Source organism: Zygosaccharomyces rouxii (genome assembly GCF_000026365.1).
Source record: "Zygosaccharomyces rouxii strain CBS732 chromosome F complete sequence".
Taxonomy (NCBI): Eukaryota; Fungi; Ascomycota; class Saccharomycetes; order Saccharomycetales; family Saccharomycetaceae; genus Zygosaccharomyces; species Zygosaccharomyces rouxii.
The window spans coordinates 228068-252945 of record NC_012995.1 but is presented as its reverse complement, the minus strand read 5'-3'; the positions used below and the strand labels follow the sequence as shown (position 1 = coordinate 252945).

Here is a 24878-nt window from a genome sequence, read left to right as displayed (position 1 = left end):
TATATATCTATGACTGATGGAGAATCCAGTTGACGTTCTTTTGTAAGATTATATTGTTAATCAGTTAAGAGCTCAAATATCATCTGGAAATTCAAAGGTCATGCCACTTTTATTCCTTTGTTTAAACATATCATCATCCTCCGGTAAAATCGTCCTACCGGCACCTAAAAGTTGGAAGTTACCTGGACTCTGTGGTGCACCATAAGAAGACTGCCGTGAAGATTTATTTTTTTCACTGATTGATGCATTAGGTGTCTCATCTGCGGTGTTTCCTTCGCTCTCGTCTTTATCCTCCTCTTCTTCATCCTCCTTCATTTCTTTCTTCTTGTGCCTCTGTTCTTCATGAATAGCTTGCTTTATTAATTTTAGCTCATTCATCAGGGCACCATGATCGATCAAAACGGGGTCCTTTTTGGATGGGTTTTCAGCCTCATCATCCTCTTCATTTTTTTCAGTAGTTCCTTCTTCAGCACCTGCTTTAGTAGAAGGCTCCTTCATGGACTCCCTAGTAGAATCGCTTATCATATCTTCTTCTTTGGCCGCCTGAGCAGGAATTTCAATTTCCTTTCCTTCTTCTACAGTATCTTCCACCATTGAGCGCCATTTAGACTTTTTGGGTTTCAACCATTTGGGTACCCAACTATTGTGCTTCTTTTTCTCTGACAACTTCTTTTGTGCTGCGTCCACATCTTCAACTAACTTTCTTTTACGTTTAATCTCTCCAAAATCTACGTCCTCTTCAATCTCTACGAATTGTTCGCTTACCACTGAAATGCCCAACCTTTTCAATAATTTTGGCATATTTTTACGGTATGCTAAATGACCATCTACAACATCCGTACAATCGAAATTCTCAATGCCCTCTACATTTGTAATTGGCGTAATTCCCATGACGGTACTGAATCCACCGGCGGCTGCACGGAATAGATATGCAAGCATCCAGTCCTTCTCAGAATAGGCGTTAACGAATCTACCACTTACCACAGAACGTGCCATAACCAATTGCTCCTTATTCTTTATAACTGGTGTACCAAACAAGTAGACGTTTTCTACCAACCCAAATGCCTTTTTCTTGCAAAGCTCCACGAGACATGAGAAAATGACTCTAGAACCTAAGGAGAATCCCATTAAAGTAGTAGGTCTTTGCCCCAAATTTTTCGCTATGAGGGTATCAGCTAAAATTTTACCAGCGGACCAAGCTCTATCTAGTGAGACGTTCCAAGGATTGTCCAAAATGTAACTCAATTTCGAAAGCCACATCGGCCATTGGATAGCTGATATGAACGCCGTTAAAACAGTAGCACCAAGAACTTGTTGAATGGTAGTGGCAAAAAGTTCATTGGCAATAATCGTGATACTTTCACCGATAGATTTTAACATTTCAGGTTCCCAGTTTAATGAGTAAAGATCACCTTCCACAGGATCCACCGTTGAATAAGGAAGCCTAACATCATCAACATTACCAATCATCCAACCAGAAACACTGATTAAAAGGTTGACACGACGATTGTTATGTAGCGGGCAAAATTCAAAAGTTCTCACAGATCCCATTCTTCTTTTCATACCTTTAAACCCAATATTACCACCGATCGCTGTACTCGTTACTGCCACTGCGGTGGCTCCACCTGCACCAGTTAAAAAACCTGTAGCACCCGTTATCCCTACAGTGGACAAACCAGCTGCTATACCTGCACCGATTACGGGAGCCAGTAGACCACCACTTAAACCTAAGACCAAAGATCCACCAACCATGGCCAAACCAACATAACATAACTTCTTTCTTCTTCTTCTTTTACGTCTATCCTTCATGAGTTTAGTTTCGTCCCAATTTTGATCCTCTGTCGATTGTTCCATATCGAGAGAATCTGTAATACGCCTTTCGAATTCTGCCACTTCTAAGCCTGTAACGTTTAAAACTTCGGCAAATCTGAGTAGAAGAATACGTGAACGAGCATCATAGGCGGCATCCTGTAAGAGTAATAAAAATAAATCACATATTACTGTCCAGGCAACATCAATGTCTATTCGACTCTTATCTTTGATCATATCTGGATTTACCACTTCATTGGGCATATTTATTCCGTATGATTCTTTATTGTCTTCTGCTTCATCTTCCAAGTTTCTTTTTGTTACACTAGAAGTAGTAGATTCGCAACTTTCTCTAATGTCCGATTCCTTTTCATTCGGAGATTTCTGTTCCTTCTCTATCTTCTCTTCTTCATTATTTTCATCATTCTTACTATCATCATGTTCTTCAAATGGGTTTTCCACCTTCTGATGGGTCTTCAGGCATTTACAAAGATCTTCCAGTCTAACACCATGGTTTGATAATTGTTCTATCATAATAATCTCTTCATCTGATACATTTAGGTGTGTATAGATCCTCTCTAATATATCCGTTTTCCATGCAGCTGTATCTTTTTGAGCAAATTGTAATCTGCGTGCCAATTTTCTATGGGAGGTAATGTTATCTACGCAAAGACACAATGTAGCCAATTCTGTACATATTTGATTTATAAGAACGTTAATGGCCCCCACATATGCAAATTTCTCCTTCTCCGTTAGCATGTTCTTGGTAGCATCCAATTGGGTATCAGGGTTCAAATCATCCATTGGCTCTACATCATCCTCATATTCATCATAGAAAGTCTCTTCATCATCTTTTTCATCTTGCGAAAATTCTGAACTATCAGAGTCGTGATCGGTTTCCATTGCGTCCTTTGCCTTTTCATCAGACGCCAGCGTACCTCTGGAACTATCATTACGCAACCTCCTATGATCAAAGAGGAAATCTGTCTTGCGGTTAGTTTGAAAGGATCTTTGAGCTTGTTCCTCTGCAGCCACTTTAGTATAGCCAAAAGTCGTCTTTGTATTACTTTTATCCTTGGAAGATAGTTCCTCCTGCGATGGAGTCTGCAGGCTTCTGACTTCATATGGACGTATTGAGAGTTGACCCTTTTCATCGTAGATGTTATACGAAGCGATAGTTGGCATTATCTGCCATCCAGAATCACTGTCACTATCGCTATCATTTTCGATATTGCCATTATTAGACGTAATTTGGGGTAAATTGGCAGATTCTAGTGCCGCTGCCCCTCTACCGTCTTCTGCATCTCTGTAATGAATCTCTGCAAACTCATCATTCTCGAAAGCTTTGAACGAGACAGCACCCAAATCAAGTGAGTCCCTTCGAGAACTATGATCATAGTTCATTCCACCACCATCTTCACACTTTGTTTCCATGGCTTCCGAGATGCTTAATCCTTGCAAATTGGACCCCAGATCTTCACCTGAGGAAGTCATCCTTAGCGGCAATATAGCTAGCAATTTAGCACTCGGGAAGCAGATTTATGGAAGCTTCTCCTAAGCCTATCTTTCCGTCTTCTTTCTGCTCTTCCTTTATCTTAAATCATCGATTTGAAGAACAACATTGTATGTTGTTCCCACAATACTGTTTATGGTAGAAGTCGTAGAGGATCTCTCTTCGAATGACTGTTCCTTCAGTACACCTTCATCCGTACATCCATTGCTACTGTACATCCGTACCTTTTCTAAAAGATTCGATTTTTTAGATTTGAAATTTGAAATTTGAAATTTCAAGTACATCTCGCGAAGCGACGCAACTCTATTGGAACTTTTTCAATTGAAATTTCACCATATCAAGACGTCCATTTCAACACAGTGCTTAGCAGTACCATTCCCAGTCCAGGTAGACGACTATCCAGTAAGATCAAAAATGGCTCCAAACGTATGTGGTTAATATTGTGAACCAAAAATTACGCACTGTCGCTCACTATTATCAAAACTTCGGAGGGTTTGCCATACTGTATTTTAAAAATTCACTCCATGTGATTGTTAATAGCAGCTGGCGATCGTAATTTGCGGCGGTTGAATCTGATTTACTAACTGTCTCCCTATTTTAGACCTCCAGAAAGCAAAAGGTTACCAAGACTTTTACCGTTGACGTTTCTTCTCCAGTTGAAAACGGTGTCTTTGACCCAGCTTCTTACGCTAAGTTCTTGATTGAACACATCAAGGTTGAAGGTGCTACCGGTAACTTGGGTAACGCTGTTTCTGTTGAAGAAAACGGCTCCGTTGTTACTGTTGTTTCTGCCACCAAGTTCTCTGGTAAGTACTTGAAGTACTTGACCAAGAAGTACTTGAAGAAGAACCAATTGAGAGACTGGATCAGATTCGTCTCTGTTAAGACCAACCAATACAGATTGGCCTTCTACCAAGTTACTCCAGAGGAAGAAGCTGATGAAGAGTAAATGCATTAGTTTGCGTGTAATAGACAAATTATTATAGTCATTTTTTTTTAATTAATGTATTCACTCTGTATAATAGGGAACGGTTTTGAGGTTTGAATTTTAATCGAAATACCTACTCTTAACGCTTCACTTTCAATAAGCGGGAGGAAATCAACACATGTCTTTGCCAGTACATCATGGGGATACTCTCCCACCGCAGGAGGTAATTGATCTATTCAAAAGAACCTTCAGCCATGAATTGTATGAAGATCTAGCCAACGTTAGAGAATTAGTACAGAAGGTCAAGTCTGATCTTTACAATCGAGACTATACAGCTGCATTTGACGATAATGCTAAAAGAGTCGCATATTGTTGTCGGTGGTCACCAGCAAGAGCAGTAGCATATACATCACTTTTTGCTCAACTGGAACCTATTAACCAGGTGGTACGATGCCAATTGCAGGGCGGTGATCAGAGAGTGCTATGCGTTGGTGGAGGTGCAGGTGGTGAATTAGTAGCCTTAGCTAGTCTTTTCACACCGTCAAGACATGTACGTACACCGTCAAACGAAGGTCTTCAAATCCATCTAGTGGATATCTACGATTGGACTAATGTTGTCAGCAGACTTCAGGATCAAATTAATACCAACTGGCTCTACAACGGTCAATCACGGTTTTGTAATATGGAGTTTACATCAAATGATATTCTCAAGATGGACCCTGGGCAATTGCAATTGAACCAGCTGAATCTCATAACCTTACTTTTCACCACCAACGAGTTGTTCTCTCAAGATAAATCCGGCAGTATAAAATTTTTACAGTCGTTAACCACCCACTGCCAACGGGGGTGTTTATTACTGATCACAGAGAGTGCAGGATCGTATTCGCACATAACTGTGGGTTCCAAGAAGTTCCCTATTCAGTTCCTTATCGATACCGTACTACTTGGTAAAAGGGGTCAAGATAATCACGGAAACTGGACCCTAGTTGATCAATCGGACAGCATATGGTACCGTGGTGATCCGGATATGGACTATCCATTGAAATTGGAAAATATGAGATGCTTCTATCGACTATATAGAAAGTTGTGAATAAAAACTCCGATGAGATGAGCTCTATTTATCATATTGTACGAAGTGTTTTATATGTGAATCCACTACCATTGGGAAACTTTAAACTTTAAACCGAATAATGTACTAATGATCAGTCAATGAGAAAGGGAATAGAATAAGAGGATTGCAAGAGTTGTTAAAGTTTTTGTAAGGGTTAAGATCATTTGCTAGACAACAATCAATATTTACACCATGTCATTCTTTAACTTCAAGGGGTTCGGTAGGAATTCCAAAAAGAATAAGCATACTAATAATAATATGGGGAATACTGGTTCTCCCGCACCTATGAATACGATCTATTCTAGTCCGCATAGCAGTAGTTCGAAGTTATCACTACGTAAAAATCATTCACCTTCGAGGCATTCCCAGCACAGTTTACAACAATCTCAACCACAGTCGTCCCTGTATAGTGGTAATAATAATTACAATAATTCTTCATCGCCTGAGAGGCCGGAATCTCAACAGGTAATGTTTTTAAGTGAACCATTTGTCAGAACAGCATTAGTTAAAGGCTCATTCAAGACTATAGTGCAGTTGCCTAAATACGTGGATATTGGTGAATGGATTGCCCTCAACGTTTTTGAATTTTTCACAAACTTGAATCAATTCTATGGAGTCATTGCGGAATACGTGACACCAGATGCATATCCAACGATGAATGCTGGACCTCACACTGATTATCTCTGGTTAGATGCTAATAATAGACAAGTTTCACTACCGGCTTCACAATATATCGATTTGGCACTAACGTGGATCGATAATAAAGTTAACGATAAAAATTTATTCCCAACAAAGAATAACATTCCATTTCCACAAATGTTTCTAAGAGACGTTCAAAGAATAATGGTCCAAATGTTTAGGATTTTTGCGAACATCTATCATCATCATTTTGATAAAATTATACATCTTTCCCTAGAAGCACATTGGAACTCATTTTTTGCCCATTTTATCAGTTTTTCTAAGGAGTTTAATATAATTGATAGGAAAGAGATGTACCCGTTACTACCGTTGATTGAAAATATGGAATTTCAAGGTAAAATCATTTAATATAATGTATATATATAATGGCATCTTTGTTTTGAGTTTCTTCTATTTCTTCGTTATTAAAGAAAGCGGGGGAAAAAATTACTATTACTGTATCGCATTTCCCATGTATATACAAGATCTATTAAATTTCGAGAATACGTACATATTAATCGTTTCCTCGAATTAATGAATTCGAGGACCCCCATGTATCATTAAAACCTAACTCCTTGAAGAAAAAAAAAAAAAAAATCCGTCCATTTGGGTAATTATTGTTGTTATTTCTGTTCTTGCTGCTCAAGAGAAGAAGTACTTGCTGTTTTTCAATTCTCTCACATCGAAATTTCCTTTTGGTGGTATTTGGGGTAACCTTAGTGGTGTTAAAATTACTAGTGTGCTTGCATCTGACTTCTTGGATTCGATATCTTCAATGCTTCCAGTTGCTTCCACCAAGGAAACTGTGGTAACCATGTTTTCACCTTTTGCTACTTCGTTAGGATCTTCTGATTGCAGCATTTGAATCCTTCTCTTTTCCATGAAGATTTCATCCGACAACGTTGCTTGTCTACCTAGTTCTTTGGATAATTGAGCTCTTACCGCCATAATTTGTTTTGCCAATTCAGATGTTCTTTCCACTTTGGCTATTTGTACGTAATTTTTGTAACGCTCATCGAATTCATCCTTTAATCTTTCAATTAGATCAACTTCATGTAATCTGATGAATTGTTCTCTTAAGAAAACGTTCATGTTATCCACATCACAGGCATGCGTCCAGTATGAATCGTGAACAGATGCAAAATCCAGGCCATTTCTACCACATTCCGCTGCGGATAATAACATGTGAGAAGCATCGAGAGAATGGATAAAATTTGGTGGGAAACCTGCCTTTTGTCTTCTAGCATTCACTGGATTTACTCCAAAAGGATCACTGATGAAAACGGTTTGTAAATTGGTAGTCACCTGTTTCTTACTCGTTTCACGATAAGGTTGAACGATTGGTAAACCTAATGGTGTAGTCCAGATGACTGAGGTCATGAAGTCAGGTTTATTACCATTTTTGAAAGATTTTTCATCCACATCCAATCTAATGGACTTGGAAATCCTTTTGGCACACTCACCAAGCCAATCTTGAATTAAATGAGCACCTTGGAAAAGCTCACGAACGGCTCCAAATACATGTTTCGTTAAGTATTTCGAAAGTTCCAAGGAATACTTACGATCTTCAAAAATGTTAGAAAGTTGCTTGTCAATTTGGAAAGTAGCCCCCACATAGGTAACACCGTACACGTTTGTCATCACAGTTTGTTTAACCACCTTTCTTGTAATTTTATCCTTCAAAATCATCGCGACTTCGTCACCCTTAGCAGCGGCAATTTCTAGTCTGGCAATTACTAATTTGGCAACATGTGCATAGACATCTTGAGGACGGTCATTGGGTACCAAATTAACTTGCGTGGCACCATCAATATCCCCCCCTAGAGCTGCGTAGTGCTGAAGACCGTTGCAGGTACCATCTTGATGCACTGGTTGATGAGAGATGAAATCTTCGGGATTATCCAATTTCATAGCATCGTTCAATTCCATGCATGTAGCCAAAGCTTGCCATGGTTTTTCAGCCTTCATCCACCACGCATCTTCTTTCAAAGGATCTTGAGCACTTTGTTTGATATCATCAATGTGTTCATCGGCAAATTGAACTCTTTCAAGTAGAGATGCCTTATCAAAACCAAACAAGTTAGACAAATGGACTTTCAACCACTTTAGACCTTGAGGACCAAGACGTTTACCATTCCAGAATAGTAACAGACCTCTACTCATGTCATTACCCAAGTGGTTGAAATGAGGTGACAATGGATAAGCACGACCTCTGAAATCCAGATTATGTGGGAAATAAAACTTCTCACCTAAGAATGCCCTAGCTATTTCCAGTTTATAATTCGAATCGCATCTAGTAGATCTATTACTGGAAAACCTGTTGGCAAGTTCTTTATTCTTCAGTTTCCATTCCCTATGTACCGATGGATCGGCTTCTCTTGGTGGTGGTGGTAGCAGTGTCAATTTCTCTTGTACTCCAGGAATATCTAGGAATGGTTTACCACTGTTCCAAACCTTGGACATAACTTCGAAAAGGGGTCTATTGACCGTCCATGGAGTTTCACCAAGAACATTCAAACCATCATACACAGTATTAATAGCAGTTGCGTCCGATACTGCTTTCAAGTATGCAATTTGTTCTGGAGAATCTTTAGATCTGATCAAAGTAGATTGAGTGTAGTAATAACCACCAGATTTCCAATTCTTCCAAGGTCTTGGCTTAACCAACATGGGTAAGAGTTGGGGCTGGACAGAGGCAACTAATCGCTCACCATTTAGTTGATGCACCAAAGATCTGTGAATCTTCAGAACCCCCAATTTGGACCCATTGTGATATTGGTAACCATGGGCAAATGCGGGCGCTTCACCGTAAACTTTTTGTTTAGTAACGGGATCTACACCTTCCACTTCGACTTTACTGACATGGATTAACATGGAAATCAAAATAGAGCCAATCTTTGCACGAGCCGCTTGAGGCCACATGATTTTATTTTCCTCAATCTTCATGGATCTGAAAGTTGATTTTGCCCTCTGTAAGTACTTCTTGAGTTCATGTGAATTCTTACCAAGGTCTCTAAAGGCTTGTGATTCACTCTTTAGTAACTGTTCAGATCTAAACTCCATCTCGATGGCTTTACCAACAGAAATAACAGCTCTAGCAGTTCTCATACCCTCAATGATACCACCAGTTGAATTTAATTTTAACAATTCTAAGATGGTAATGACGCACATCTTTTCGGGATCCACTAATGAGAGGTATGGACCATAATCTAATCTAGCCCTCTCTTGTTTAGCGTCCTCCTTTGATGCATTTTTCTTTTCGTTAGCATAACCATCAAAAACTTGAGAACATAATTTGACTTCTTCTTTCACTAATGGTAACATAGCACTGTACCACTGCCATAATTTCACGTTTAATCTCTTTTCGATAGATATATCACCTCTGGCTTTTGCCTCTTCAAAATCGTGCTTCCAGCGTTCCTTAGCCGCATCGGTGGCACGATTCTCCAAAGCACGTTGTCTTTCTTGGTTAAAATCGTCTAAAGCCTTTTCGAATTTGGACCTATCCTCTTCATTCGATAAAGAACGATAAATTTCGAAGAAATCTAAAGACCTGTTATCATCCATGTTTAACAAATTACTACTGGCGTCAAAATTAAACTTCAAGATTTGTTCCCTTTGGGTCTCATTTAATGAAAGACCTAGAAGAGCATGTCTAACAACTCTCATGTTTAAGGTGTCTACCGCCTTTAAAGTAGTTGCATCTTTCTCCAGTGGTTTCACCTCTTGATCTAAACTGAAAATAGATTTATTTTGGTCATCTTCCACTTTATGGTCATTGGCGGCTAAGGGGTTTCCATCAACACTACCTTTATTTTCCTCTAGGGTAGCCAACTCTTCTTGAGCTAATTTTTTCCTTTCTTGGGCTCTGTTTTCTAATAAAGGCCTTACGGCTTCAGGTACATCATTAAGATTAATCATTTTTAAATCTGCATGCAATGCGGCATAATCTGATACTGTTAAAACGTTGACGTGAGAAAGTATGCTTTTAATACCCCCAACACTCATCCTGAAATAAATCTTTAAATGATTTTGGGTCTCAGATTGTAAATGGTCATATTTTATAGCATGGTGTACCATGATGGCTAATGTCCTATCGTTATAATCCACATCTCTAAAAGTATTTTGTAAATCATCAGATAATTTTTTATCCAACTGACTTATGGATGTCATTATTCCATTTTCCACTAAACTTTCCAAGTACATGTTGTAATCATCTATAAAATATGGTCTATGAGGTCCGACCATGTAAAGCGATTGTAAAATGGAAAATGCTCTATTATAATATTTGGAACAAAGACATGCTTCTAAAAGTGACCACAATTGCATAACATCTCTTGATTGAGTAGTTTGGTTCAAAGCGGCGGCATGAGATCTATCAAATGGATCAAAACCTGGAGACATACTAATTTGTGAAGATTTCATGAAACCTAAACCTTGACCAACTCCAGAATTTGAGGATGATGCATTTGAAACCAGTTCTGAAGCTGGTTTATGTAAATGAGACCCCTTCAAAGAGATTAGCCTCTTGGGTATAAGCGATGACTTTCGTATTGTTCTAGTGGGTAACCTTAGCATTATGTACAGGAATCTATCAAAAGACAGGAAGTAAAAATGTTACCCTTTTCTGAAGCTACTGAATAGATTTATCAAAGCTCCTGGCACCTTATTTATCCCACTGAAGAACTCTTGGTTATCTTTTTAACCGAGACTATTAGTCTGCATAACCATTATTCTGAAATTTTTCATGCGCCTTTCCAATATAGTCGATGTTCGTACATAGTAATATATAGAGCGATGAGCTACGAGATGAGATGGGGATTACACGAGCTCACAGTATCCAAGAGTAATATTGTAAATAAAATTGCAATAGTTGAAGGGGGTAAAATTATATTAAAAAAAAGGAAGTATACACATATTCTTTTCAATGTATACTGAGGTATCATTTATTTCGCAATTAGAAAAGGAAAAAGCCAAGAAATAGAAATAGTAGTAATAACAATAGGAAAAAAAAAAAAAAAACATCTTTGCGGCGGAAAATGGAAGCGGAAAGTTATGCATAACGCTATCTCTTTTTATGGTTGATCGTGCTTGAGTGAGTGGATTTTATTATTCGAAATTTTCTGCTACTGGTTGATCTTCTGCGGCGTAATCAATGTCACCATCTTCTTCAACTGTAGCTTCTTGGTACTGTTGGTATTCACTGACAAGATCGTTCATGTTAGACTCAGCTTCAGAAAATTCCATTTCATCCATACCTTCACTTGTGTACCAATGCAAAAATGCCTTTCTTTTAAACATTGCTGAAAATTGATCACCCACTCTTTTAAATAACTCTTGAATTGAGGTTGAATTACCGATAAAAGTACCGGCCATATCAAGACCTTCTGGAGCCACTGAACATACTGCAGTTTGAACGTTATTTGGAATCCATTCGACAAAATATGAAGAATTTCTAGTTTGAACTTTATGCATTTCATCTTCAACTTCTTTAACGGAAACCTTACCACGGAAAAAGGCTGCGACGGTTAAATAACGGCCTGTTCTTGGATCTGATGCAGCCATCATATTTTTGGCATCAAACATCTGTTGAGTCAATTCTGGTACAGTTAAAGATCTAAACGATTGAGAACCAGCAGCGGTTAAAGGTGCATAACCAACCATAAAGAAATGAAGACGTGGGAATGGAACTAAGTTGACAGCCAATTTTCTCAAATCGGAATTTAATTGACCTGGATATCTTAAAGATGTGGTGACACCTGACATCACGCCGGAAACTAAGTTGTTAAGATCTGTGTAAGAAGGTTGTGATAATTTCAAAGTATTTTGGCAAATTTTGTACAATGCTTCGTTATCAATGCAAAAAGTTTCATCAGAATGCTCCACCAACTGATGAACTGAAAGTGTTGCATTATATGGTTCTACAACTGTATCAGAAGTCTTTGATGGCATAACTGAAAAAGTTGCCATCATACGATCTGGAAATTCTTCTCTGATTTTGGAAATTAATAGTGTACCCATACCAGAACCAGTACCACCACCCAGTGAATGTGTAATTTGGAAACCTTGTAAAGAATCACTGCTTTCAGCTTCACGCCTAACCACATCCATCACAGAATCGACCAATTCGGCACCTTCAGTGTAGTGACCTTTAGCCCAAACGTTGCCAGCAGAGCTTTGACCACAGATGTGATTATCAGGACGGAACAAACTTCCAATATTTGAATTTCTGACAGCATCAATCGTACCGGGTTCTAAATCGACGTTAACAGAACGTGGAACCCATTTACCTGATGATGCTTCATTAAAATAGACGCCTAAACGTGCTCTTTGTATATCTTCAGTTCCATGGTAGTTACCATTAAAATCAAGACCATGTTCGCCACAGATGGTTTCCCAAAAGGCGGCACCTATTTGGTTACCACACTGACCGGTGGAAATGTGGATCTAAATAATTCGACGTTAGTAAACTAGAATAAAAAAGGAGCATTGGTTTTAGATGATGCTAACATACAATTTCTCTCATTTGGTATATCCTCGAATAGACGGCTCAAAGTATCTAGTAGCAGGTAACCTTAATCTTTTACACTTCTTTGTCCTTACATGTTCAAGTTATTCGATTCAATCCGTTGTGGATTCGAGTAAACAACGAAACTCTTCGCGAGTCTGTTTTCGTCTTACATGATATATAATGTTTTTGTGTTACCCGATTCGGATGTTAATCTTATCACGTGCTCTAGAGGCTAAATGTAGTAGTCACTATATACGTATGTATCATAAGTGTGGAAGTTTAAGTCACGTGTAATATTTATAACGTTATACGTAGACAATGACACCCTTTCTCATTTTTTTCTAGCGAATTCCTACGCAGTGAAATTAGACTTCCATTACGCTAACGGATCTGACATCAAACAACGACAAATTTAACAACCTGATCAAATTGGTAGTTCAATAATATTGATAAAAAGAGTGTGAGACGGGGAAGGTTAAAGAAAACAATTGTTTTTTACCAAGAATTTTTCACTATCAGGAATCATCAGAGAAATATTTTATTTGAAGAAGTTCGTTATCAAAAAGGTTTTCAAACGTTTGGTTACTTTTAAGTTTAAAAGGTCAATAGTTGTAAGATAGAAGAAGTTTGAAAAAAATAAAAATTCCAAAAGTATAGAACATAAGAATTAAAAAAATTGATAGCATTTCCATTTCCATCCATCATGGCCGCCTCTCCCTTTATGCATATGCTGAGGTTCCGTGTACGTCAGCCTCAGTTTTACTGGTTTTTAGGACATTTTATGACGATATGGCATTTTATTAGGTTTCATCTTTCATTTTTCTCATCATCCTCACAAAGATATCATTATTCAAGAGTTTTATTCTACGTTACAATCACTTATGGAATTGTACTTTATCAGTTTTATAAAAGTGGTCAACTGAAAAGGCAGACATTTTTGGTACAACTACGACAATTGGATAACCTGCAATATTTTTGTATGGTTGCAACTCTTTACATTTGTTCATGGGCAGGTTCAATGGTAAATGGTGCTTTGTATTCACCAGTTATATTTGCACTTTTCCACTGTTGTAACTATTTCAAAGAAAATTTATTACCATTCTTACCAATTCAACCAATTTTGAAGAATACATTAAATCAGAGAATCACATTTTTCATCCAGAGGTATAATGAAAAATTTCTACAGATGGCACAAGTATTTGAAATTATGTGCGGTGTACGTTCAGGTCTCTTGGGATTGCCGGTTGAAATTGTTTTACTTTTAACAAGTCTAAATGTCAAGAGAATTGCCAGTGTTATTGCATTGTTAACCTATGTGGTATTCTTCAAATTGCGCTATTTACATAGTGAAACTTTAAGGTTGTTGACAAGAGAGTACGTTTACAAAATTGACACATATGTGCATTCAAGTTTACCCAACTTCGTCCCCAAATGGCAAGGTTATAAACAATTTGTGAGTAAATTGTTCTGGAGATTACCATGTTAAATTAGGCTAAAGTATGGAATAAAATTGGTTGATGTGGTTCTGCGAATCGCTAGATCCTGATTCTTTCAAATTGCAGCGATGTTCATGTAATATATACATATGAGCTGACTTCCTTCAAAGAAAAAAAATTCCACTGACGTTAGATACCAACTATATACAGGATATTACATTATTTCATTTAGATTGTTTGAATCGGTATTATCCATCACTATGAACGGCTTCCGGATTATGTTTTCTCATCGTATTCTGAGCCTCCAATCGAAGAATAAGGAGGAATACACAAAACACGACAAAAGATAGTTGAAAAGGGCCCATCTTATAATAAATTATCTTTAAAACCGTTAAGGATTCAGGATCAATTTGATTACATTCCAAAATGAACAGTGAATACGATTATCTATTTAAATTATTACTAATCGGTAACTCTGGTGTTGGTAAGTCATGTCTACTGTTGCGTTTCTCCGATGATACTTATACAAACGATTACATTTCAACTATTGGTGTTGATTTCAAAATTAAAACTGTTGATTTAGATGGTAAGACTGTTAAACTGCAGATTTGGGATACTGCAGGTCAAGAAAGATTCCGTACCATTACATCTTCTTATTACAGAGGTTCTCACGGTATTATTATCGTTTATGATGTTACTGATCAAGAATCCTTCAACGGTGTTAAAATGTGGTTACAAGAAATTGATCGTTATGCAACTTCAACAGTTTTGAAATTACTTGTAGGTAACAAATGTGATTTGAAAGATAAGCGTGTGGTAGAATACGATGTGGCTAAGGAATTTGCAGATGCTAATAAAATGCCATTCATAGAGACAAGTGCTCTTGATTCTACAAATGTTGAAGAAGCGTTTTTAACCATGGCTAGACAAATTAAGGATAGCATGGCTCAACAGCAGAGACATGACGGTGGTGCTGCTAATGGACAAAACGAAAACGGCAACGTTAATTTAAAGGGACAGAGTTTGACAAACTCAAGTGCTAACGGTTGTTGTTAATTTTAACATTTACAGTTATTTTATCTATACATATACTACTATATAATAGATCGGGCTATCTATATTTGACCTGGACCTTATCTTGTCTTTTTGCCAATTTGGCTTGACGTTTCGATTGTCCTGGTTTTTGATGCTGATCATCACCATCCTTAGCCTTGGCCGTTGGTAAACTGGGCATCAATCCATAAATTTTCCAAATGGCATAAACTGGGACCAAGATTAATGCATACCAAAATTTCTTGGTATTGAATAGAATGTGACCTAAATCACCAAATAGTGATAAGTAGATAACGTCAAACATATATTCGGTAAGACCCCCAGACTGTGAGAGGTCCAAACCTTCACGAATCAATTTATTCTTTGAATCGTACTTGGGTCTACCTGATGAATCCAAAACGTATATACATCCTAATAATGGTAGATGCAGCAAAATAAATCTAATATAATTAACAATATCTCGTTTAGAGATCCACTGGCGCGTTGAAGCTAGCAGTACAACTGGTATGGTTGCCACGTACAAGTTTCTCAGCACCAATAAATTCGATTGAGCCTGCTTTTTGGAAGATTTACCTGCCATTACTATTCTGTCTATTTCAATATGCGATAAGATGTCATGTTGAATGGATTAACATCGCGGTGAAAAAGTGTGCATACGTGTGTAAGACATGTGGACTAAAAAGAGAGACAGAAAACAGAAAGCATAAGACTAGTCGATGTATAGCAGTACATATGAACCAGTAGAAGTTTATTCACGAATTCATTAGGATATGTTCATTGTTCTTATATAGAAGCCAATCACGTGATCAATTCAATTCTCCCGAATATACAAATCCCAGAAACTTCCTCTGGGAAAACTCCCGCATTAACCTCTACTTAGAGCTCAGCGGCTAAACTGTTAATCTATGTCTATATCTCTTTATTGTCTGGTTACCCCGGATATCCCCGGACTGATAAAAAAAGAAGGCTTCGAGGTCCTGTCCGGTTAAAGGGGGGAGGGAGAAAATCACAGATTGCTAATTCGTTCGAAGCGATGGGAGGCGCGTTTTGGCTTACGTACAGTGAGGTGTACAAGTTTTTCTTGTTACCCTCCCCTCTTTGGTACAATTTTCCATCGAAATTTTTTCTATTATACCCTCTCCTATTTTTCACGGTCTGAGCAGTTTCCGACCAACGATCGATCGGGTGGGTTGAACCACTGGCTCCCACTGGTTCAACCTTGTTTATTTTAAAGGACAACACACTCTTAGGAAAACTATTAATTGTAAAGGTCATTTTTACTTTGCAATTTGTTCTTTTGCATCTTTTGATAGACAATACATCTGTTGTATTCTATAGAGACAAGGTTATAGTTCAACTGATATTACTTAACGATGGATTCTGGTATGTTTATTCGATATCAATCGAGATTCGATTTCAATTTCAATTCGAGGATGGACAATTTTACTAACAAGATTGATTAAACAGAGGTCGCAGCTTTGGTTATTGACAACGGTTCTGGTATGTGTAAAGCCGGTTTCGCCGGTGACGACGCTCCACGTGCCGTTTTCCCATCCATTGTCGGTAGACCAAGACATCAAGGTATCATGGTTGGTATGGGCCAAAAAGACTCCTATGTGGGTGATGAAGCTCAATCCAAGAGAGGTATCTTGACTTTGCGTTACCCAATTGAACACGGTATCGTTACCAACTGGGACGATATGGAAAAGATCTGGCACCACACTTTTTACAACGAATTGAGAGTTGCACCAGAAGAACATCCTGTTCTTTTGACTGAAGCTCCAATGAACCCAAAGAGTAACAGAGAAAAGATGACTCAAATCATGTTTGAAACTTTCAACGTTCCAGCTTTCTACGTTTCTATTCAAGCTGTTTTGTCTCTTTACTCTTCTGGTAGAACCACTGGTATCGTTTTAGATTCTGGTGATGGTGTTACTCACGTTGTTCCAATTTATGCAGGTTTCTCTATGCCTCATGCTATTTTGAGAATTGATCTAGCTGGTAGAGATTTGACCGACTACTTGATGAAGATCTTGAGTGAAAGAGGTTACTCTTTCTCCACTACTGCTGAAAGAGAAATTGTTCGTGACATTAAGGAAAAGCTATGTTACGTCGCTTTGGATTTCGAACAAGAAATGCAAACCGCAGCTCAATCTTCTTCTGTCGAAAAATCTTACGAATTGCCTGATGGTCAAGTGATCACTATCGGTAACGAAAGATTCAGAGCACCTGAAGCTCTATTCCACCCATCAGTTTTGTCTCTAGAATCTTCTGGTGTTGACCAAACTACTTACAACTCTATCATGAAGTGTGATGTTGATGTTCGTAAGGACTTGTACGGTAACATTGTGATGTCTGGTGGTACTACCATGTTCCCAGGTATTGCTGAAAGAATGCAAAAGGAAATCACCGCTTTGGCTCCATCTTCTATGAAGGTTAAGATCATTGCTCCACCTGAAAGAAAATACTCTGTTTGGATTGGTGGTTCTATTTTGGCTTCTTTGACCACTTTCCAACAAATGTGGATCTCCAAGCAAGAATACGACGAAAGCGGACCATCCATCGTCCACCACAAGTGTTTCTAAGCCAAATTAAGCTAAGGTAATAGTAGAGATAGGAATTAACAAATTATTACATCTTACAACGACGTACAAAATAAAAATTAAATTAAATTAACTTAAGATAAGAGAAAATAAAAGGAAGAAAAAAAAAATCAATGATTTTTTAAGACGTAGTAATAGAACACTAGACCTTTAATATTAACACCAAAAGAACCTTGTTAAGTGGACTTAGGAGTTCTTGCGAATAGAGCAATTTATAGCTTTTGAATGGTATTTATCCGTAACCGTTCCTAAAATTAAATTAATTAAATTAATTAGAATAATTTAATTTAATTTAATCATTAAAAGTCCGTCGTTATTGCTTGTCATCTCGTTAAGCCCAATGTGATTGACTTTACTCCCATAGTAAGATTCTGGGCTTCTTGATGTATTTAATTGATAACTAAACATGTATTCACGTATTCACGTATCACATGATATATGTACTTCCGTTACCCTATCGGCCACATTCTCTCCCCTAATAATTCCAAGTCCCTCTCGAGAATGTTTAGGCTGCCATTGTAACATTTTCGTGAATCCTCATACGAGAAACTACCACCGTAAATCAACGGTAGACAGAAATATAAGGTGGTAATAGAACAGGAATACATACAATTATGCATATATCATTTGCAGAAACAGGGCTATCGCATTGTAGATATAGTATTGTGCTACAATTGTTTTATGTCTAATCCATTCAGGGACAAATATTAATGGCCGTACATATATAATATATTCTATGCGAGCAGAGAAACCCCCAGACAGGTGTAATTTCAATACCCTGTGCTATAGAACATGAATTACTAGTTAGACTAAAATAGGAACGGACATATTGTCAAAATTAGAAGAAAGGTAATGAAGTCAATAGACTCAACAAGAGTCCGTTGACTGGGTTCACCAATCTTCCAGCTGATCCCTGAGAGACGGTTTGAGGAGCAACCGTTGGTAGGGCAGTGATGTCTTTACCAACAGGCTTAACGATTGGTGCTTCCCTCTTTACAGGTACAGTGTTGTTAGAGTAACCTGAGTTAGAGGCTGAAGGAATGGCGGCTGCAGCTGCACCAGTTGGACAGACACAGTTGTCGGAAGGAGCAGCTGTTTCAGTAACAGTTTGAGTTTGAGTTACGATTTGGACGGAAACGGAGACGGACACTGGGACAGTGTTACCATTGCCGTTGTTGTTACCATTGCCGTTGTTGTTACCATTGCCGTTGTTGTTACCGCCGTTGTTGTTACCGTTGCCAGCGTTGTTGCGACCGGTTGGTTGAATGGTTGTCATGATGGTTTGGACTTGTGGGCTTGTTTGACCACTAGTTGGCTGAACGGTTCTGGTGATGGTTTGAACTTGTGGAGTTTGTTCACCGCTCGCACCGTTATTATTAGCACCGTTAGCACCGTTGTCACCATTGCCGTTGTTGTTAGCGTCGTTGTTACCGTTTCCAGCGTTGTTGCCACCGGTTGGTTGAATGGTGGTGATAATGGTTTGAACTTGTGGGGTTGTTTCGCCACCAGTTGGCAGAACGGTTCTGGTGATGGTTTGAACTTGTGGAGTTTGTTCACCGTTAGCGTCGTTGTTGTTACCGTTGCCAGAGTTGTTGCCGTTGCGAGAATTGTTACCACCGTTGTTGTTACCATTGTTACCATTGCCCGCGTTGTTAGCGCCGTTGTTGTTGGCACCGTTGCTACCGTTGTTGTTGGCACCGTTGTTACCGTTGCCAGCGTTGTTGCCACCGGTTGGTTGAATGGTTGTCATAATCGTTTGGACTTGTGGGGTTGTTTGACCACCGGTTGGTTGGAAAGTTCTAGTGGTGGTTTGAACTTGTGGAGTTTGTTCACCGTTAGCGTCGTTGTTGTTACCGTTGCCAGAGTTGTTGCCGTTGCCAGAGTTGTTACCACCGTTGTTGTTACCATTGTTACCATTGCCCGCGTTGTTAGCGCCGTTGTTGTTGTTACCGTTGTTACCGCTTCCAGAGTTATCACCATTGCCTGCGTTGTTAGCACCGTTGTTGTTAGCGCCGTTGTTACCGTTGCCAGCGTTGTTGCCACCGGTTGGTTGAATGGTTGTCATAATCGTTTGGACTTGTGGGGTTGTTTGACCACCGGTTGGTTGGACAGTTCTAGTGATGGTTTGAACTTGTGGAGTTTGTTCACCGTTCACACCGTTGTTGTTACCGGCGACAGAAGTACCTGTAACGCCACTTGCACCTGCAGCTGTATTGGAAGCGGTGAAAGTAGATGGAGAATCTCCACCACCTACAACAGTTTTAGCTGGGATAGTAGTACCTGGGACAGTGCTACCTGGAATGACGCTACTTGGGACTGTAGTGCCTGAAACGGTACTACCTGGGATTGTAGTGCCTGGGACAATGCTTCCTGGAAGGGTACTAGCAGGGATGGTGCTACCTGGGACAATGTTACCTGAGACATTCTTACCTGGGACGGAGCTACCTGCGATGGTAGTCCCTGGAATAGTGCTACCTGGGATAGTAGTACCTGGGACAGTGCTACCTGGGATAGTAGTACCTGGGACAGTGCTACCTGGGATAGTAGTACCTGGGATAGTAGTACCAGAGATAGTGGTAATTGGGACTGTGTTACCTGCGACGCCACTGCTTGAAGTTGGAGAGGAAGAGTTACTGTTCAATAAAGCAGAGTTGGAAGCACTATTGGACGAACTGATCGAGGAAGTGTTCGGTGGCACACTGTTGGAAGCGCTGTCGGAAGCAACGGTGCTCGATCCGGAAGAGGAACCAGTTGAAGTGTTTGGAACAGATGATGCACCATTGGAACCATTGCCGTTGGAAACGTTGCCGTTTGGAACAGAAGATGCACCGTTAGAGCCATTACCGTTGGAGCCATTGCCGTTTGACCCAGAGGTGGTAGAGTTAGCACCGCCAGTTGAACCAGCGGGGAAACCAGTGGAGGTGTTTGGAACAGAGGATGCACCGTTAGAGCCATTACCGTTGGAACCATTGCCGTTTGAACCAGAGGTGGCAGAGTTAGCAGCACCAGTGGAAGTGTTTGGAACAGAGGATGCACCGTTAGAGCCATTACCGTTAGAACCGTTGCCGTTTGAACCAGAGGCGGTAGAGTTAGCACCGCTAGTTGAACCAGCTGGGAAACCGGTGGAAGTACTTGGAACAGAGGATGCACCGTTAGAGCCATTACCGTTTGAACCGTTGCCGTTTGAACCAGAGGTGGTAGAGTTAGCACCACTGCCTGATCCAGAGGATGGACCTGTGGAGGAACTGCTAGTTGTTCCAGCAGCAGCGCCAGTGGAAGTACTTGGAACAGAGGATGCACCGTTAGAGCCATTACCGTTGGAGCCATTGCCGTTTGACCCAGAGGTGGTAGAGTTAGCACCGCCAGTTGAACCAGCGGGGAAACCAGTGGAGGTGTTTGGAACAGAGGATGCACCGTTAGAGCCATTACCGTTGGAACCATTGCCGTTTGAACCAGAGGTGGCAGAGTTAGCAGCACCAGTGGAAGTGTTTGGAACAGAAGATGCACCGTTAGAGCCATTACCGTTGGAACCATTACCGTTAGAACCAGAGGCGGTAGAGTTAGCACCGCTAGTTGTTCCAGCGGCAGCGCCAGTGGAAGTACTTGGAACAGAGGATGCACCGTTAGAGCCATTACCGTTTGAACCATTGCCGTTTGAACCAGAGGCGGTAGAGTTAGCACCGCCAGTTGAACCAGCTGGGAAACCGGTGGAAGTACTTGGAACAGAAGATGCACCGTTGGAACCATTGCCGTTGGAAACGTTACCGTTTGAACCAGAGGTAGTAGAGTTCACACCACTGCCTGCTCCAGAAGATGGACCAGTAGAGGCACCGCTAGTTGTTTCAGCGGCAGCGCCAGTGGAAGTACTTGGAACAGATGATGCACCGTTGGAACCATTGCCGTTAGAACCATTACCGTTTGAACGAAGGGTGGTAGAGTTCACACCACTGCCTGATCCAGAGGATGGGCCAGTGGAAGCTCCGTTGGTTTGTGTAGCAGATGAACCAGAAGTGCTAGAGTTGGCATCGTTGCTTGGAGCAGATGAACCACTGGTAGAACCGCTCGTTGGTGCAGAAGAAGAGCTACTGGAAGCAGTGTTTGTTTGAGCAGCCGATGAACCAGAAGTGCTAGAGTTAGCGTCGTTGCTTGGAGCAGATGAACCACTGGTAGAACCGCTCGTTGGTGCAGAAGAAGAGCTACTGGAAGCATCGGTTGCTGGTGCAGAAGAAGAGCTACTGGAAGCATCGGTTGCTGGTGCAGCAGATGAACTACTGGAAACAGTGTTTGCTTGTGCAGCGGATGAACCAGAAGTGCTAGAGTTAGCGTCATTGCTTGGAGCAGATGAACCACTGGTAGCACCGCTCGTTGGTGCAGAAGAAGAAGTACTGGAAGCATCGGTTACTGGTGCAGCAGATGAACTACTGGAAGCAGCGTTTGTTGGTGCAGCAGATGAACCAGAAGTACTGGAAGCATCGGTTGCTGGTGCAGAAGAAGAGCTACTGGAAGCATCGGTTGCTGGTGCAGCAGATGAACTACTGGAAACAGTGTTTGCTTGTGCAGCGGATGAACCAGAAGTGCTAGAGTTAGCGCCATTGCTTGGAGCGGATGAACCACTGGTAGTACCGCTCGTTGGTGCAGAAGAAGAGCTACTGGAAGCATCGGTTGCTGGTGCAGCAGATGAACTACTGGAAACAGTGTTTGCTTGTGCAGCGGATGAACCAGAAGTGCTAGAGTTAGCGTCATTGCTTGGAGCGGATGAACCACTGGTAGCACCGCTCGTTGGTGCAGAAGAAGAAGTACTGGAAGCATCGGTTACTGGTGCAGCAGATGGACCACTGGAAGCAGCGCTTGTTTGTGCAGCAGATGAACTACTAGAAGCACTGCTTATCGGTGCTGTGGAATACCCTACTGGATCTTTATTTTGGAGAGTGTCACTTTGACTTGAAGTTGGAGCAGAGGTACTTGATTGGAAGCATGAATTAGTTGAAGGAGCACTTTGTGGGAGGCCAGAGCCGGATGGAGGAGCGCTAGAGCTATCGTCATCTGGAGTTGGCCAGTAATAACCAGAAAGAGAACTATCCACTTCTAAACAACCAGTGATTAACTCAAGCTGATTGACAGTTTCTAATACACCGGGTAAACCGTTGCTATATTCGTAGACCAAGCGGAAACTTGGTAACCAGACAGTATCACCTTGTTCCACACCGTAAACTAGGAAATTGGCAGTGTAGTCCGAAGGACAAAGGAGGTTTAACAGGTTTGGAGTGGTAGTACTGTACAAAGTAACTTCTGAGTCTGGGCCGTCGATGTCAGAGACGTGCAAGCCCCTGAAAAGATAGGAAGCAATATTGATTTTACCAGAAACGTGAATTGTCACGTTATAAGTGTTACCGCCTAGGTACGAAACATCGGTAACCTCCATGTCAAATGAAATAAGCTTTTCAGCGCCCAAAGAATTCAATATGTTTCGAACTGGACAAGCGTCGTAGAGGTCAACCACTTGATGTTCTTCTCTACGTGTCAATCCATATGGTGCCGGACTGGCCGTGGTAGTACTGGACCCACCCAATGCGACAACGAGGGGGGCAGCTAGGAACAGCAACGAATAAAGCGACCGAATCATTAGGAAATGTGTGCTTCCTTGCTTGCTTTTCTTTTCTACTATCAAACAAGAAAGGGACTAAGAACCTTACAATTCCAAAACTTCATGGATGGATTATCATTCGAATTTATATGAAATAAAATCTTGGATGAGGTCTAAAATTCTTGGATAAGGGAACTTTTTTTGGATTGTAGTTTCAAATCTTGTTCAAAAATCTTGGACAAGAAGCATTCTTTAGAATTGTAGTCTAACCCACTGGAGGAGAAAAGGACATTGATTGACCTACGGAGACGCATCAAGTCCGAATTTTGTTCGAACGAAAAATTGCTTCATCAGCATCTGACGTGGGCACTTCTTGGTACTTGACAATACACATACAAAAGCGTACGAACTGAATACATCTTAATCACCCCTTAAAATACTAGAGGTGAAACAAATACTGTCAATATCGAATCCTTCGATCGTTCTCTACTTGGTTTCTTCTAGTTTTGTAAATGTTCTTTCCTCCGTGCTAGCCGCATTGCTAGTTCAGGCGAATTTGTCTTTCGACACTCCGATTATCACCCCAACTATCAGTAGAGATCCTCAATTTGATTAAATCAAATGACTAGATGGCTAACCGAAGCTCGTTTTTCCCGGTAGAGTGCTTATCTTCTGACCTATGGGGATGTGGTTCCTTCGACGAAAGAAGCAATAGATTAGATCCTTTGGGAAATCGTGCAGGAGAGTCATCCTATTTGGAAATAGGATTTGCAAGCTACCGGTAATCGCTAGTAGCTATTTTCGCGCAGAAAACGACGAACAGTTCCCTTTGGGGAAGATTGTGACATATGTCCGATATTACTGAACCGAAATGGAAAATGTAGGACATTCCAGTCGGAGAATTACCTAATGGAGTTTGAGTGCCTAGAATGTTGGCATAGCAATGATGACTTCCAGAATAATGTAGTAACTATAACAGTACAAAAGGATGGATTATTGACAAGCGCTGGTATATGTAAAGCCGGTTGCACCGGTGATGCCACTCCACATTCCGTTTTTCCATTCATTTGTCGGTAAACCAAGACATTAGGTATCATGGTTGGCATGGCCCAAAACGACATTCTATGTGGGTGATGAAGCTCAATCCAAGAGAGGTAGGTATCTTGGCTTCCCGTTACCCAATTTGACATGGTATACTTACAAACTAGGATGGCATTGAAAAGATTCGAAACCACATTCTTAATAACAAATTGAGAGTCTCACCAGAAGAATGTTCTTTTCCTTTGATTGAAGCTTTATCATGAAGTATGATGTTGATGTTCGTAAGCACTTGTATGGTAATATTGCGATGTCTGGCAGTACTACCATGTATTGCTGAAAGAAGGAAATCACCGCCTCCATCTCCACCTTCTAGAAAGGTTAAGATCATTGCTTTACCTGAGAGAAAATACTCTGTTTGGATTGGTGGTTCTATTTTGGCCTCTTTGACCACTTTTCAAATTACTACGTCTCACAACAACATACAACAACGTAAAAAAATAATAGTTAAATTAACTTAAAAGTAAAACAAAATGAAAAATCAATGATTTTTTAAGACGTAGTAATAAAACTCCGAAGGAGATTTTGTTAGGCGGACTTCGGAGTTCTGACAA

General features: G+C 40.2%; 11 protein-coding genes across 11 annotated transcripts; 6 read left to right on the top strand and 5 right to left on the bottom strand.

Annotated features, from left to right (window-relative positions):
- Window positions 1-72: 72 nt before the first annotated feature.
- Window positions 73-3303, bottom strand: MIL1 (Mil1p; the record flags this gene model as incomplete). Its single annotated transcript, XM_002497282.1, has 1 exon — window positions 73-3303. The coding sequence occupies one exon, from the start codon at window positions 3301-3303 to the stop codon at window positions 73-75; it is 3231 nt and encodes a 1076-aa protein (XP_002497327.1).
- A 433-nt stretch (window positions 3304-3736) lies between these two features.
- ZYRO0F02948g (60S ribosomal protein eL22) lies at window positions 3737-4271 on the top strand (the record flags this gene model as incomplete). Its single annotated transcript, XM_002497281.1, has 2 exons — window positions 3737-3748; window positions 3924-4271. 2 exons carry the CDS (start codon window positions 3737-3739, stop codon window positions 4269-4271), a joined length of 360 nt encoding a protein of 119 aa, XP_002497326.1.
- Window positions 4272-4428: 157 nt separating this feature from the next.
- BMT6 (25S rRNA (uracil2843-N3)-methyltransferase) lies at window positions 4429-5340 on the top strand (the record flags this gene model as incomplete). Its single annotated transcript, XM_002497280.1, has 1 exon — window positions 4429-5340. The coding sequence occupies one exon, from the start codon at window positions 4429-4431 to the stop codon at window positions 5338-5340; it is 912 nt and encodes a 303-aa protein (XP_002497325.1).
- A 213-nt stretch (window positions 5341-5553) lies between these two features.
- On the top strand, window positions 5554-6408 carry MOB2 (Mob2p; the record flags this gene model as incomplete). Its single annotated transcript, XM_002497279.1, has 1 exon — window positions 5554-6408. One exon carries the CDS (start codon window positions 5554-5556, stop codon window positions 6406-6408), a length of 855 nt encoding a protein of 284 aa, XP_002497324.1.
- Window positions 6409-6681: 273 nt separating this feature from the next.
- On the bottom strand, window positions 6682-10617 carry RPO41 (DNA-directed RNA polymerase; the record flags this gene model as incomplete). The annotated part of the gene is made up of 1 exon (XM_002497278.1): window positions 6682-10617. One exon carries the CDS (start codon window positions 10615-10617, stop codon window positions 6682-6684), a length of 3936 nt encoding a protein of 1311 aa, XP_002497323.1.
- Window positions 10618-11148: 531 nt separating this feature from the next.
- TUB2 (beta-tubulin) lies at window positions 11149-12565 on the bottom strand (the record flags this gene model as incomplete). Its single annotated transcript, XM_002497277.1, has 2 exons — window positions 11149-12486; window positions 12554-12565. The coding sequence occupies 2 exons, from the start codon at window positions 12563-12565 to the stop codon at window positions 11149-11151; spliced, it is 1350 nt and encodes a 449-aa protein (XP_002497322.1).
- Window positions 12566-13253: 688 nt separating this feature from the next.
- PER33 (Per33p) lies at window positions 13254-14036 on the top strand (the record flags this gene model as incomplete). Its single annotated transcript, XM_002497276.1, has 1 exon — window positions 13254-14036. One exon carries the CDS (start codon window positions 13254-13256, stop codon window positions 14034-14036), a length of 783 nt encoding a protein of 260 aa, XP_002497321.1.
- Window positions 14037-14412: 376 nt separating this feature from the next.
- YPT1 (Rab family GTPase YPT1) lies at window positions 14413-15042 on the top strand (the record flags this gene model as incomplete). The annotated part of the gene is made up of 1 exon (XM_002497275.1): window positions 14413-15042. The coding sequence occupies one exon, from the start codon at window positions 14413-14415 to the stop codon at window positions 15040-15042; it is 630 nt and encodes a 209-aa protein (XP_002497320.1).
- A 55-nt stretch (window positions 15043-15097) lies between these two features.
- Window positions 15098-15619, bottom strand: SND2 (Snd2p; the record flags this gene model as incomplete). Its single annotated transcript, XM_002497274.1, has 1 exon — window positions 15098-15619. One exon carries the CDS (start codon window positions 15617-15619, stop codon window positions 15098-15100), a length of 522 nt encoding a protein of 173 aa, XP_002497319.1.
- A 793-nt stretch (window positions 15620-16412) lies between these two features.
- Window positions 16413-17624, top strand: ACT1 (actin; the record flags this gene model as incomplete). Its single annotated transcript, XM_002497273.1, has 2 exons — window positions 16413-16422; window positions 16507-17624. 2 exons carry the CDS (start codon window positions 16413-16415, stop codon window positions 17622-17624), a joined length of 1128 nt encoding a protein of 375 aa, XP_002497318.1.
- An 856-nt stretch (window positions 17625-18480) lies between these two features.
- ZYRO0F02750g (uncharacterized protein) lies at window positions 18481-23265 on the bottom strand (the record flags this gene model as incomplete). Its single annotated transcript, XM_002497272.1, has 1 exon — window positions 18481-23265. One exon carries the CDS (start codon window positions 23263-23265, stop codon window positions 18481-18483), a length of 4785 nt encoding a protein of 1594 aa, XP_002497317.1.
- Between the last annotated feature and the right edge of the window lie 1613 nt (window positions 23266-24878).